General features: G+C 35.5%; 1 protein-coding gene across 1 annotated transcript; it reads right to left on the bottom strand.

Moving 5' to 3' along the window:
- Nucleotides 1-6,282: 6,282 nt before the first annotated feature.
- LOC146725073 (uncharacterized) lies at nt 6,283-13,018 on the bottom strand. The gene is given in 3 exon segments (XM_085484683.1): nt 6,283-6,928; nt 11,812-12,704; nt 12,810-13,018. Coding segments are annotated over 3 exon segments (1,611 nt in total). The 5' UTR covers nt 12,882-13,018.
- Nucleotides 13,019-13,303: the final 285 nt, after the last annotated feature.

Raw genomic sequence — 13,303 nt, 5'->3', positions numbered from 1 at the left:
GCTCGTATAATTTAACAAAATTAAACAAATCATATATAGTAGGCCAACTGAACGAGCAAATAAATAAGGTGTAAAAATTTTTATTAATAGTTAAATAATTAAATTAACATTCCGTTACAGAATCGATATAAATTGTAAACGTTTCGACTGCACTACAGTCTTTATCAATACATAAAAGTTAAATATTAAAATACAAAGTTAAATGTTAAAAATACAAAGTTATAATAGTTAAATATTAAAATATAAAATTGAAACGATTCTTCGCCGTTGACCAATAGATATGCAAGGCGATTGGTCTGAGATGCCAAGTTATGCGACATTTGAGCATGCTACGGATATAATACGCGAATTAAATCAATGTCAGAGAAAATTAAAAAATCTTTCAACTTACATTATCGTTTTAACAAGTCCTTTTCCCCGATATTTCAAGTGTGTGTTGCGAAGTCTGAATACCAAATGTCAAAATAGAGAGCGTGATGTATTTATTTATTACCAATGTTTTTTCTAAATTATGATTCAGCAAATTTTTTAAGTATGTCAAAATAACTACTGTCTAACAATTCGGTGTCTGTATTTAAATTAATACCATTTTTCTGTTCTTTAATGTGGATCATTTCAGATATTAGTCTTTTATGGTAGTTCTTTTCGTGATCCATAATTTTAATATTGTCCCAGTCAAATGTATGTTGTTCGTTTAGAATGTGTTCTGTGACAACCGAATGTCTAGCAGAGTCTAATTTAATATTATTTTTATGTTCTTTAAGTCTCGTTCCTAACTGTCTTTTTGTCTGTCCGACATATGTGGCGTTACAATCGTTGCAATTCAATTTATAAATAACATTAGAATTCGTGGGGCAATTATTTTTGTCCTTTTGAACTTTTATGAAGTCAGTCAATTTTTTAATGCAACGATATCCTACCACTACGTCAGGTCTTCTTATTGCTGAAGCAACTTTCTCAGATATTGATTCTATATATGGTATGACAAAATATTTAATGTTAGTATTAGTATTATTGGTATCTGTTATATTGTTATTATTAGGCTTGTTAAATTTCTTAGTTGAGAGATTTTTTAATCTGCGTTTTATTTCTGTGAAAATTAGATCAAGAGGATAACCGTTGGATAGCAAAATGTTAATAGCTTTCTCTATATTTTTTTTGTGAAATTGCGGATGTGATAGTAATAAAGCTCTATCTACCAAGTTATAAATTGTTCCTATTTTATGACAAGTCGGATGATTTGAAAAAAATGAAAGTGATCCACAAGGAAAATATTCCTTTTAGATTAATAGTTTCCTCAATAAATACTTCTCTATATAATATTGCTTCTTTCTTTCATAAAATTTTAAAAGATAGCCTTCCTAGAGCGGACAGTTTTGTAAATAACAGTTTTGATATATGCAACATTTTATCAGGGAAAACAATACAAGATACCGACATAATAGTTTCATTGGACGTTGTTTCATTATTTACTAATGTTTCCGTAGATCTTGCATTAAACGGTATCAATAATAGATGGCATTTTATAGAGTCACACACAAAGATTCCCAAAAATGAATTCATAGGTATGATAAAATTTATACTAACTTCTACATTTTTCACTTTTAATAACATAACTTACAAACAAATTTATGGGACTCCTATGGGTTCCCCACTTTCTCCGATCATTGCCGATATAGTCATGCAGGACTTGGAAACATTGGTAATTAGTAATTTAAATTGCGAAATGACTTTCTATTTCCGTTATGTAGACGACATTATTTTATGCACTTCCGCTGACAATATTACATATGTTTTGAACGAATTCAACAATTATAACGATAGACTACAATTTACATTGGAAAAAGAGGATAATCGTTGTATAAGCTTTTTAGACATAATGATCAAAGTAATAGATAATAAAATTTATTTAGATTGGTATCACAAAAAGACATTCTCAGGTAGATTACTTTCATTTTTTTCAAATCATCCGACTTGTCATAAAATAGGAACAATTTATAACTTGGTAGATAGAGCTTTATTACTATCACATCCGCAATTTCACAAAAAAATATAGAGAAAGCTATTAACATTTTGCTATCCAACGGTTATCCTCTTGATCTAATTTTCACAGAAATAAAACGCAGATTAAAAAATCTCTCAACTAAGAAATTTAACAAGCCTAATAATAACAATATAACAGATACCAATAATACTAATACTAACATTAAATATTTTGTCATACCATATATAGAATCAATATCTGAGAAAGTTGCTTCAGCAATAAGAAGACCTGACGTAGTGGTAGGATATCGTTGCATTAAAAAATTGACTGACTTCATAAAAGTTCAAAAGGACAAAAATAATTGCCCCACGAATTCTAATGTTATTTATAAATTGAATTGCAACGATTGTAACGCCACATATGTCGGACAGACAAAAAGACAGTTAGGAACGAGACTTAAAGAACATAAAAATAATATTAAATTAGACTCTGCTAGACATTCGGTTGTCACAGAACACATTCTAAACGAACAACATACATTTGACTGGGACAATATTAAAATTATGGATCACGAAAAGAACTACCATAAAAGACTAATATCTGAAATGATCCACATTAAAGAACAGAAAAATGGTATTAATTTAAATACAGACACCGAATTGTTAGACAGTAGTTATTTTGACATACTTAAAAAATTTGCTGAATCATAATTTAGAAAAAACATTGGTAATAAATAAATACATCACGCTCTCTATTTTGACATTTGGTATTCAGACTTCGCAACACACACTTGAAATATCGGGGAAAAGGACTTGTTAAAACGATAATGTAAGTTGAAAGATTTTTTAATTTTCTCTGACATTGATTTAATTCGCGTATTATATTCGTAGCATGCTCAAATGTCGCATAACTTGGCATCTCAGACCAATCGCCTTGCATATCTATTGGTCAACAGCGAAGAATCGTTTCAATTTTATATTTTAATATTTAACTATTATAACTTTGTATTTTTAACATTTAACTTTGTATTTTAATATTTAACTTTTATGTATTGATAAAGACTGTAGTGCAGTCGAAACGTTTACAATTTATATCGATTCTGTAACGGAATGTTAATTTAATTATTTAACTATTAATAAAAATTTTTACACCTTATTTATTTGCTCGTTCAGTTGGCCTACTATATATGATTTGTTTAATTTTGTTAAATTATACGAGCCTTTCATTAATTAATTTTAATAAACGCTGGCCTTATAATGCGTGGGACTAATTACCCGTTTAAATACCATCGTTTTAATTCTAGTTTTATTTATAACTATTTTGGTCTAGAAACGTTAAAACATTTTAAATCTTGGCTAAATTTTAATTATGCGATAATTAAAGCAATGTCGAAGTTGAAATTTTTAAGGGAATGTAAGAGATATTGTTTGTTTCCCAACCATTTGCGTAATTTCTGTAACAATAAATTTGTTTTCTACCACTATAAATCAAAAAATAGGATGCGTGGTTTGTTGTATAATATCAGAACTGAAATTCTTAACATAGAGATATTTGATTTATATAGAACTTTAAACTCACTTAATAAAAAACGGTCAAGGCAATTCCAAATTCTCCAAAATCTTTTACCATCTTATATCTGGCAGGAGATTTTAAATACCCATTGCAACTCCTTTTCTTTGTTCAACCAAAAATTATATCTCATACACAATAAAAAATTCCTATGGCTACGTAAATCGCATGAAACAGAGTACATTAAAAATATTGATCCTATCGAATTGAAAACAATATCATCGACAAATATTGTTGATAACACTGTTTCTGCCAACAGTTTTCGTTTTGCTACACATAACCCTTTACAACAAACTAACCAGAAATGGTTTATTAATTTAACTGATAAAAAAATTCCCCCCAATGTAACCAATCTATTACAATTGGGAGGTGAATTTAGTCTCCCAGTTAACTTAAATAAAAAAGTAGCTATACACGAATTCATCAAAGATATAGAAAGCAATTCTAATGGGATCAGAAATCTAACTTCGATTCGTAATGCTGCCATTCCACAATTTTCATTATTTTTAAACAATAACGACAAAAAAACGGACATACAAGAAAAATTATTTCACATGCATAAAGACACAATTAAATTCTGCAATCAAAATCCTAATATTTTATTTACTAGAGCAGATAAAGGCAGCATTACAGTCGCACTAGAAAAAGAATTTTATATAAAAAAAGTTGAGAGTCTCTTAGAAGACGATTCTACGTATACCATAGTTAAAAACAATCCATCAACAAAAATAGAAAAAGAACTCAATATTTGTTTAAAAAAATGGTTGAAAAAAGACTTCATCAACAAAAAAGAATATTATTATTTATTTTCAAGCGACTCTCTTCTTCCTAAAGCCTATGGGCTCCCCAAGATCCACAAGGAAAATATTCCTTTTAGATTAATAGTTTCCTCAATAAATACTTCTCTATATAATATTGCTTCTTTCTTTCATAAAATTTTAAAAGATAGCCTTCCTAGAGCGGACAGTTTTGTAAATAACAGTTTTGATATATGCAACATTTTATCAGGGAAAACAATACAAGATACCGACATAATAGTTTCATTGGACGTTGTTTCATTATTTACTAATGTTTCCGTAGATCTTGCATTAAACGGTATCAATAATAGATGGCATTTTATAGAGTCACACACAAAGATTCCCAAAAATGAATTCATAGGTATGATAAAATTTATACTAACTTCTACATTTTTCACTTTTAATAACATAACTTACAAACAAATTTATGGGACTCCTATGGGTTCCCCACTTTCTCCGATCATTGCCGATATAGTCATGCAGGACTTGGAAACATTGGTAATTAGTAATTTAAATTGCGAAATGACTTTCTATTTCCGTTATGTAGACGACATTATTTTATGCACTTCCGCTGACAATATTACATATGTTTTGAACGAATTCAACAATTATAACGATAGACTACAATTTACATTGGAAAAAGAGGATAATCGTTGTATAAGCTTTTTAGACATAATGATCAAAGTAATAGATAATAAAATTTATTTAGATTGGTATCACAAAAAGACATTCTCAGGTAGATTACTTTCATTTTTTTCAAATCATCCGACTTGTCATAAAATAGGAACAATTTATAACTTGGTAGATAGAGCTTTATTACTATCACATCCGCAATTTCACAAAAAAATATAGAGAAAGCTATTAACATTTTGCTATCCAACGGTTATCCTCTTGATCTAATTTTCACAGAAATAAAACGCAGATTAAAAAATCTCTCAACTAAGAAATTTAACAAGCCTAATAATAACAATATAACAGATACCAATAATACTAATACTAACATTAAATATTTTGTCATACCATATATAGAATCAATATCTGAGAAAGTTGCTTCAGCAATAAGAAGACCTGACGTAGTGGTAGGATATCGTTGCATTAAAAAATTGACTGACTTCATAAAAGTTCAAAAGGACAAAAATAATTGCCCCACGAATTCTAATGTTATTTATAAATTGAATTGCAACGATTGTAACGCCACATATGTCGGACAGACAAAAAGACAGTTAGGAACGAGACTTAAAGAACATAAAAATAATATTAAATTAGACTCTGCTAGACATTCGGTTGTCACAGAACACATTCTAAACGAACAACATACATTTGACTGGGACAATATTAAAATTATGGATCACGAAAAGAACTACCATAAAAGACTAATATCTGAAATGATCCACATTAAAGAACAGAAAAATGGTATTAATTTAAATACAGACACCGAATTGTTAGACAGTAGTTATTTTGACATACTTAAAAAATTTGCTGAATCATAATTTAGAAAAAACATTGGTAATAAATAAATACATCACGCTCTCTATTTTGACATTTGGTATTCAGACTTCGCAACACACACTTGAAATATCGGGGAAAAGGACTTGTTAAAACGATAATGTAAGTTGAAAGATTTTTTAATTTTCTCTGACATTGATTTAATTCGCGTATTATATCCGTAGCATGCTCAAATGTCGCATAACTTGGCATCTCAGACCAATCGCCTTGCATATCTATTGGTCAACAGCGAAGAATCGTTTCAATTTTATATTTTAATATTTAACTATTATAACTTTGTATTTTTAACATTTAACTTTGTATTTTAATATTTAACTTTTATGTATTGATAAAGACTGTAGTGCAGTCGAAACGTTTACAATTTATATCGATTCTGTAACGGAATGTTAATTTAATTATTTAACTATTAATAAAAGTTTTTACACCTTATTTATTTGCTCGTTCAGTTGGCCTACTATATATGATTTGTTTAACTTGTCTAATCTCACGTTGTCCATTAATACCAGAAGAATATAAATCTGGAAAACACATTAAATCTAAATGTTGCTCACGATTGTTCAGAGGCAAGTCCTGAATTTTTAACATTTGATATAAAGCTGTCGCAGTTTTATTTGCTTTCTTTTCATATAATGGATAGATGGTATATTGTTCCTAATAGCCATCGTTTTCAGCATTAGTCACTTGAGTCAACATTGCTTTCCGTTGACTTTCTAACATATCATTTTTTATTTCTTCTATCGGATCATTTAATAATTCAGTCTCATCATCAGCTACTTCTGCATTACCTTCTGTCTCATTTAATAATTCAGTCTCATCATCAGCTACTTCTACATTATCTTCTGTCTCATCTTCTATTTGAAATTTTGAATTTTTTAATTTTGGTAAACGTAAATCATTGTAATCATTTGGCAATATAATATGAGAATATAAAGTATTGTTGCGCTTTAACCACGTTAAAGCGTCAAATACTTTTTTAACATCAACTACTTCTTCCCAAATAATCTTTGATTTTGTCGGGATACCTCTAACTAATATATATAACTCATGATTAATATTTATTGGATCAGTATTGTTAAGGGAAAATGGTTGATGCTCAGAGAAATCACTTGGTAGGCCTTCTTGTATCAAAAGAATATTGACTCGTTTAATCTTTAGTTTCGTGCGCCAGCGAGCTGACCCGGTACAAGACTGACTGTATAGGGGATTCTCAACGGTAGAGGCGAGAAGCATAACAAAAACATAGACGGGCACACTCGCAGCAGCGACAACTTTCATACAATGGAATATATAACTTGTATAGACTCGCTGTCAATCGCGATGAACGACCAGAGAGGAAAATACAATTGGCAGATTACGAAAGATCAATCCTCAACACTCGCGCCACTTGAGTGTTCTGCCAATTCATCCTCGATCCCTAGACTTATGCGAAGAGAGCTAAACCTATCCTTTGGCAAAGCTTTTGTAAAAATATCCGTCAGTTGAAAGTTCGAAGGAATGAAGGACACAGTCAATTCATTACTTTCTACCTTTTCTCTAATGAAGTGATAACGGATGTCAATGTGCTTTGTACGCTTGTGGAATTCGGGATTTTTCACAAGGCGTATTGCACTCTGATTGTCAATGTGTATCGTAGTAGCCTGAGAACACCGACATCCGATATCACTGAGCAATTTTCTAAGCCAGACTACTTCCTTCGTCGCAGAAGCAGCCGCAACATATTCAGCCTCCGTTGTGCTGAGTGTCACAAGTCCTTGTCTCTGTGAGGACCAGGTTACAGGTCCACCTGCTAACGTAAAGACGTAGCCAGTGGTCGATCTGCGGGTTCCAATGTCGCTCGCGAAATCCGCATCCGAGTATCCTGTAAGTTTGAAAACGCCCCCGCTGTTTTTATATCTTATACCTACATTCATAGTCCCTTTTAAATATCTGATTATTCGCTTTACAGCCTCCCAGTGACTGTTATCATAACTACTTAGATATCTGCTAACCACATTTACTGCAAACGCAATGTCAGGGCGGGATACGACAGCCAAAAACATGAGTGATCTGACAGCCTCTCTAAACGGTACCTTGAGCTTGCAATCTTCTCCATTCTTTATCGGTTGCAAGTGAGAGTGTGGATCTGCCGGAATGCTCACGGTCTTGGCATCGATCATGCCGAACTTATTTATCACGCTTTCTAAATAGGCTCGCTGGTGTAAAAATATCGATTTCTCCGCTCGATTTCTTTCAATCTGCATGCCTGCGAACATGCTCGCATCTCCTAATGTGATGTCATAAGCGCCTCGCAAGGCTTGAACAACGCAATTTAAACTATCTGCCGACTTGGCCGCGACAATGCCATCGTCGACGAACAACGCCAAGTATATGTCGTGGCCTTCAACTCTGCCACGGAACACGCATTTGTCCGCTTCGCTTTCACTGAAGTTAAATTGTCTTAAGAAAGAGGAGAACTTCTTGTTCCAACACCTGGAGGCCTGTTTGAGGCCATATAACGATTTTTGCAATTTGCACACACTTTCCTTTGACGCATCTCCGATGTTGAGACCCTCCGGTATCCTCATGAAGATGTCTTCCTTTAGCTCTCCATAAAGAAACGCCGTCTTGACGTCGAACTGAATCATCTTGAGATCCTTGTATGCAATCAAGGCCAGAAGTACGCGAAGAGAGTCGTATCTCACAACGGGAGAAAATGTCTCGTTGTAGTCCAGACCGGGCTTCTGGAGGAAACCCCTCGCACACAATCGTGCTTTAAAACGACTGATGTCTCCGGAAGCCATCCGTTGGATTTTGAATACCCATTTGGAATCAATGGGTGTCCTGTCTTTTCTTGCGGGAACAAGCGTCCACGTTTCGTTCCGCTCATGGGCCTGCAATTCCTCTCTGATTGCCTCGCGCCACTTCTCAGCATTGTCTCCCGAGATAGCTTCCTGAAAAGAGGATGGTACTCTCCACTCCGCGATATTCACCTGATACCTTGACGGTGGTCTGATGGAATCACGGTTTCGCAAATGATGCGACTGTGTCTGATTCTGCTGGGTAGGTGGAGATTGCGGTTGCTCTTCGTCCGGTACGTTCTCCTGATGAGAATCCTCGGCAGCTTCTGTTTCTTGCTCACTCCTTGATTCGTCTCGTCCTGTCTCGTCGTCCTTCATACTTGAAATGCCTGGGCAGGGGACTTCTGTGTCTGGAACTTGTACTCTAGAACAAATCTCTTTTTCATTAAAAGTCACATCTCTTGCCTCTGAGACACGTTTCGTTCCAGGATCATAAAGTCTGTATCCAGCAGAGTCACTTTTATATCCAACTAGCAGCATATTTTTCGCTTTTGTATCCAGCTTGTCGCGCAATTGCTTTGGCACATGCACAAATGCCTCCGATCCGAAGATCCTGATGTGCGACAAGTCTGGTTTCCTGCCTGTCCAGACTTCGTATGGAGTAGACCCTTTTGTTTGACTGCATGGGACTCGATTTAGGATGTAGGTGGCTGTATGCACTGCTTCTGCCCATAAGAATGTCGGCAGCTGCCTCGCCTTCAGCATTGATCTTGCACTTTCAACGATCGTACGATTATCTCTTTCCGACTTGCCATTTTGCTGTGGCGTATACGGGATCGTACTCTCAAGGCGAATTCCTTTTGAGGCGAGATAACGTTTGAACCCAGCACTGCTGTACTCTCCGCCATTGTCCACTCGTAGAGCTTTCATTGAGTGTCCAAACTTGTTGGCGACTATTCTCTCAAAGTCCTTGAACTTATCAAACGCGTCAGATTTGTGCTTGATGAAACTCACGTGTCGATATCCGGAGGCGTCGTCCTTGAACAGCACAAAGTATCGGGCACCACCCAGCGACTGCACTGACATGGGGCCGCACACGTCGCTGTGGAACATCTCTCCTGGCTGGTACCGACCCTTCGGCGTTTCTTTGTTGAACGATGACTTGTGTTGCTTGCCAAGCTGGCACGACTCACAGAAGAAGCTTTCGTCCTCTTCTTTATTCAACTGCACGCCTTTTACTAAGCTGTCTCTGGCCATTCTCGATATCGTCCTTCTGTTAACGCGACCCAAACGGCAGTGCCACGTTTTAAGATCACTGCACGATATGTTTGCTTCTTCGGCCTTCTTCACTTTGAAGAGCATCCGGAAAATCTCGTTCTCTTGTTTGACACCTTGCGCCACTGCATGCCCATCGAATAGAATCGTTACCTCGCTGTCCTTGAAACAAACCTCATAATTCTTTGTCGTACAGACTCCGACTGAGAAGAGATTTTTCCGGATTTTCGGAACATAGAGAACATTCTCGATCCTACCTTTCTTCCAAGTGTCATTGACGTGCTTCTCTATCAGCACGGTTCCGGTTCCGCGGATTTCACAGGTGGCATTGTCCCCTAGGGAAATCGTCTCACCGGTATTAGCCTCGAAGTCTACAAGCCAGTCCCGCCTGAAGGTGATATGCCTAGACGCACCGCTGTCGGTCAGCCAGACGTCTTTGATATCGGCCTTTGAAATTCGCTTACCGACTGCAGAGTGGCTCTCTCTCCCTCGGTCGGTACCTTTTCGATCGGAAGGCCGCGATTGTCTTTCACCACGCAGAGCGGCTGTTGCTTTTCCATGGCCGGAGCTCTCGACCACAAATGCACAGTTACCTGTTTCGGAGCTGTCCTGTTCTTCTCGTTTCTTCTTTCGGCAATTTCGCGCAAAATGTCCTTTCTTCTTACAATAAAAGCATTCCACGTTTTTCTTCTTGTTCTCGGGTCTCTGATATCCTGGGCTCTCCTTTTTTTTCTTGTTGCTAACGGCCGCCAGAGCACTTGTATCATCTTCGACTGCAAGTCGCGTTTCCTCTTTTATTAAACGCTCTTGGAGAGCCTGAATTGTTTGCATTTCAGGGCTCACACTGTCCCATGCGGTGATAAGAGCACTGTACTTTGATGGAAGACTCCCGAGAACTTTTGCCATGATGGCGACATCCGACACTGCCTCACCGACATCCCTCAACTGCCTGGCCATGTTTTGGATTTTTGCTATGTGCGAGACCGCTGAGTCATTTGAATTCATCCTGAATTCGTGAAATTTCTGTAAGAGAAGGAGTTTGTTCGACGCCGATGTGCGTTCGTGAATCGCGATCAGCTTATCCCACATTTCTTGCGCGGTAGCGGATGTGATGAGGCACTCTAACTGCGAGTACTCCATCGTGGAAGAGATCAAAAACATCGCTCTCGCATTGTCCCTCTTCCACTGTTTTATTTCAGCCGTTATAGCCGCGGCATTTGCTGCACCCTGTGCAGCATCATTAGGCTTTACTCGAATACCAGTGACCACATCGTCGATCGCGTGCGCCGCGAACACAGCGAGCATCTGGAATTTCCACATTTGGAAATTTTCACCGTTGAACTTTGTTATCTGCCTCAAGGGAATATCGTCCGACATCCTTGGTATCACTATTTTGTTAACTTGTACACAAAGAATGTTCGTGCCACGTGGTCACGATCGTTGAAAACGTTCACGTAATGGCGCCGATGCCACGTGGCGGAGATTCACTGTTCACGTGCTGTACGCGTAACTCGTGAGAATCTAGTCGCAAATCGCGATTCTCTCTTCAAGTGATATCTGTGATGAGCTATATCGTAGCTGGGCCCATAACCTGTTAAGGGAAAATGGTTGATGCTCAGAGAAATCACTTGGTAGGCCTTTTTGTATCAAAAGAATATTGACTCGTTTAATCTTTAGTTTCGTGCGCCAGCGAGCTGACCCGGTACAAGACTGACTGTATAGGGGATTCTCAACGGTAGAGGCGAGAAGCATAACAAAAACATAGACGGGCACACTCGCAGCAGCGACAACTTTCATACAATGGAATATATAACTTGTATAGACTCGCTGTCAATCGCGATGAACGACCAGAGAGGAAAATACAATTGGCAGATTACGAAAGATCAATCCTCAACAAGTATTAGAACATAATTTATTCAATGTCTCCTGTAACGGAAGTGGTAAATGAAATGTTCTACCTTTAACTTTTGATACCATTTGTCTTTGAGGCAACTTTTTATTAATAACAGTTCCCATTTTAAGAACAGTTTGAAACGCTTTAGCTCTCTGTATAAGAATTTTTTCGAATGTATTAAGAGATGATATTACTTCAGGGACCTGATTTGTAAAAAGATTATTTAAGACGCAGTATGCAGACATTAAACCTTTACGAAATTTGCCTGCACAATAATTACATATATATTGCGCATCAACTTTTTGTTGTTGTACATACGTCATTAAATCTTTCAAAATTTTAACATGTACTTGTGTCTGAAGACTATTGACTTTAGAAACACTTTTTTTATAACACAATCTCTCGCATGATACACAAACATGTCGTGGTGTGTCCACAGAGCGTTCAGTCAATGCTTTAAATGCTAAACGATATTTAAACATAATATCATCACTCAAAATTGTATCAATTCGTTGATGTCTGTACATATCTACTTTCTCCTGTGCAGAAGTCACAATTTCATTCAAAGTATTTATATCAGAATTATTTAAAGCATTATCTAGATTTTCCAATTTTCGATAAAAATATGTAAGATGATACATTAAACGCTTCATATATCTTACTTTTGGAAAATGAGGCGATAATAATTGAACTGGAAGAAACCTTCCTTCGCAAAGTGTTATATCAATATAACAGCTACGCGTATGACCCAATTTCTTATTTGAAATTTTCATTGTACATTTATGAATATTTTGCATAAGTTTTGGTACATTTTTTAAAGTACATGTATTTACGGTTTCGAGAAACTTCTGATAACGATCAATTAAAAGCGGATCGTTAATTTTACAGCTTGCAGTATTACACATCAGTTTTGGTTCATTGTTTAAGGTACATGTATTTATGGTTTTAAGAGAATACTGAGAACGGTCAATTAAAAGTGGATTGTTAGTTTTATAGTCTGAAATATTACACGACCAAAATTTTTTAGCTTGTTCTGTTGTTAATGGTAATATGTTTACTACTTTTCCTTTTACATTCATTATCAAAGGTTCCAATGGATTTACATCATGATGATATATAGACTCAATAAAATAATTTTCAGATGAGACTGTATGTCTAGATTCGCCACATAGCGCAGTTAATTTGTCTTCGATTGTAGAACAATCTGCGACAAGAGTCAAATACACTTCTGATTTCTTTTTAATCAAACTTAACATTTTGTATTGTATATATTGCGAATATAATTTTTCCTAATACACATGCACCAACGTACAATTTTTTCGGCTTTCAATCGTTTCTCAATATAACCTTTAATATTGATTTTTTCAATAATATTTTTTATAAATATTTCTGAACAATTACGAAGTTTTATGGTATTTTTTGACCAGAATTGTTTATACTTTTTAGTAATTTTTTTAGCAATATTGCAAGTTTTTATTTCAAATGTAGATTTTGTTTTGAT

Source organism: Nylanderia fulva, unplaced genomic scaffold, assembly GCF_048542155.1.
Source record: "Nylanderia fulva isolate GAGA-0341 unplaced genomic scaffold, ASM4854215v1 Scaffold105, whole genome shotgun sequence".
Classification (NCBI taxonomy): domain Eukaryota; kingdom Metazoa; phylum Arthropoda; class Insecta; order Hymenoptera; family Formicidae; genus Nylanderia; species Nylanderia fulva.
The sequence above is the reverse complement of the archived record's forward strand: the minus strand, read 5'-3'. Positions and strand labels throughout refer to the sequence as shown.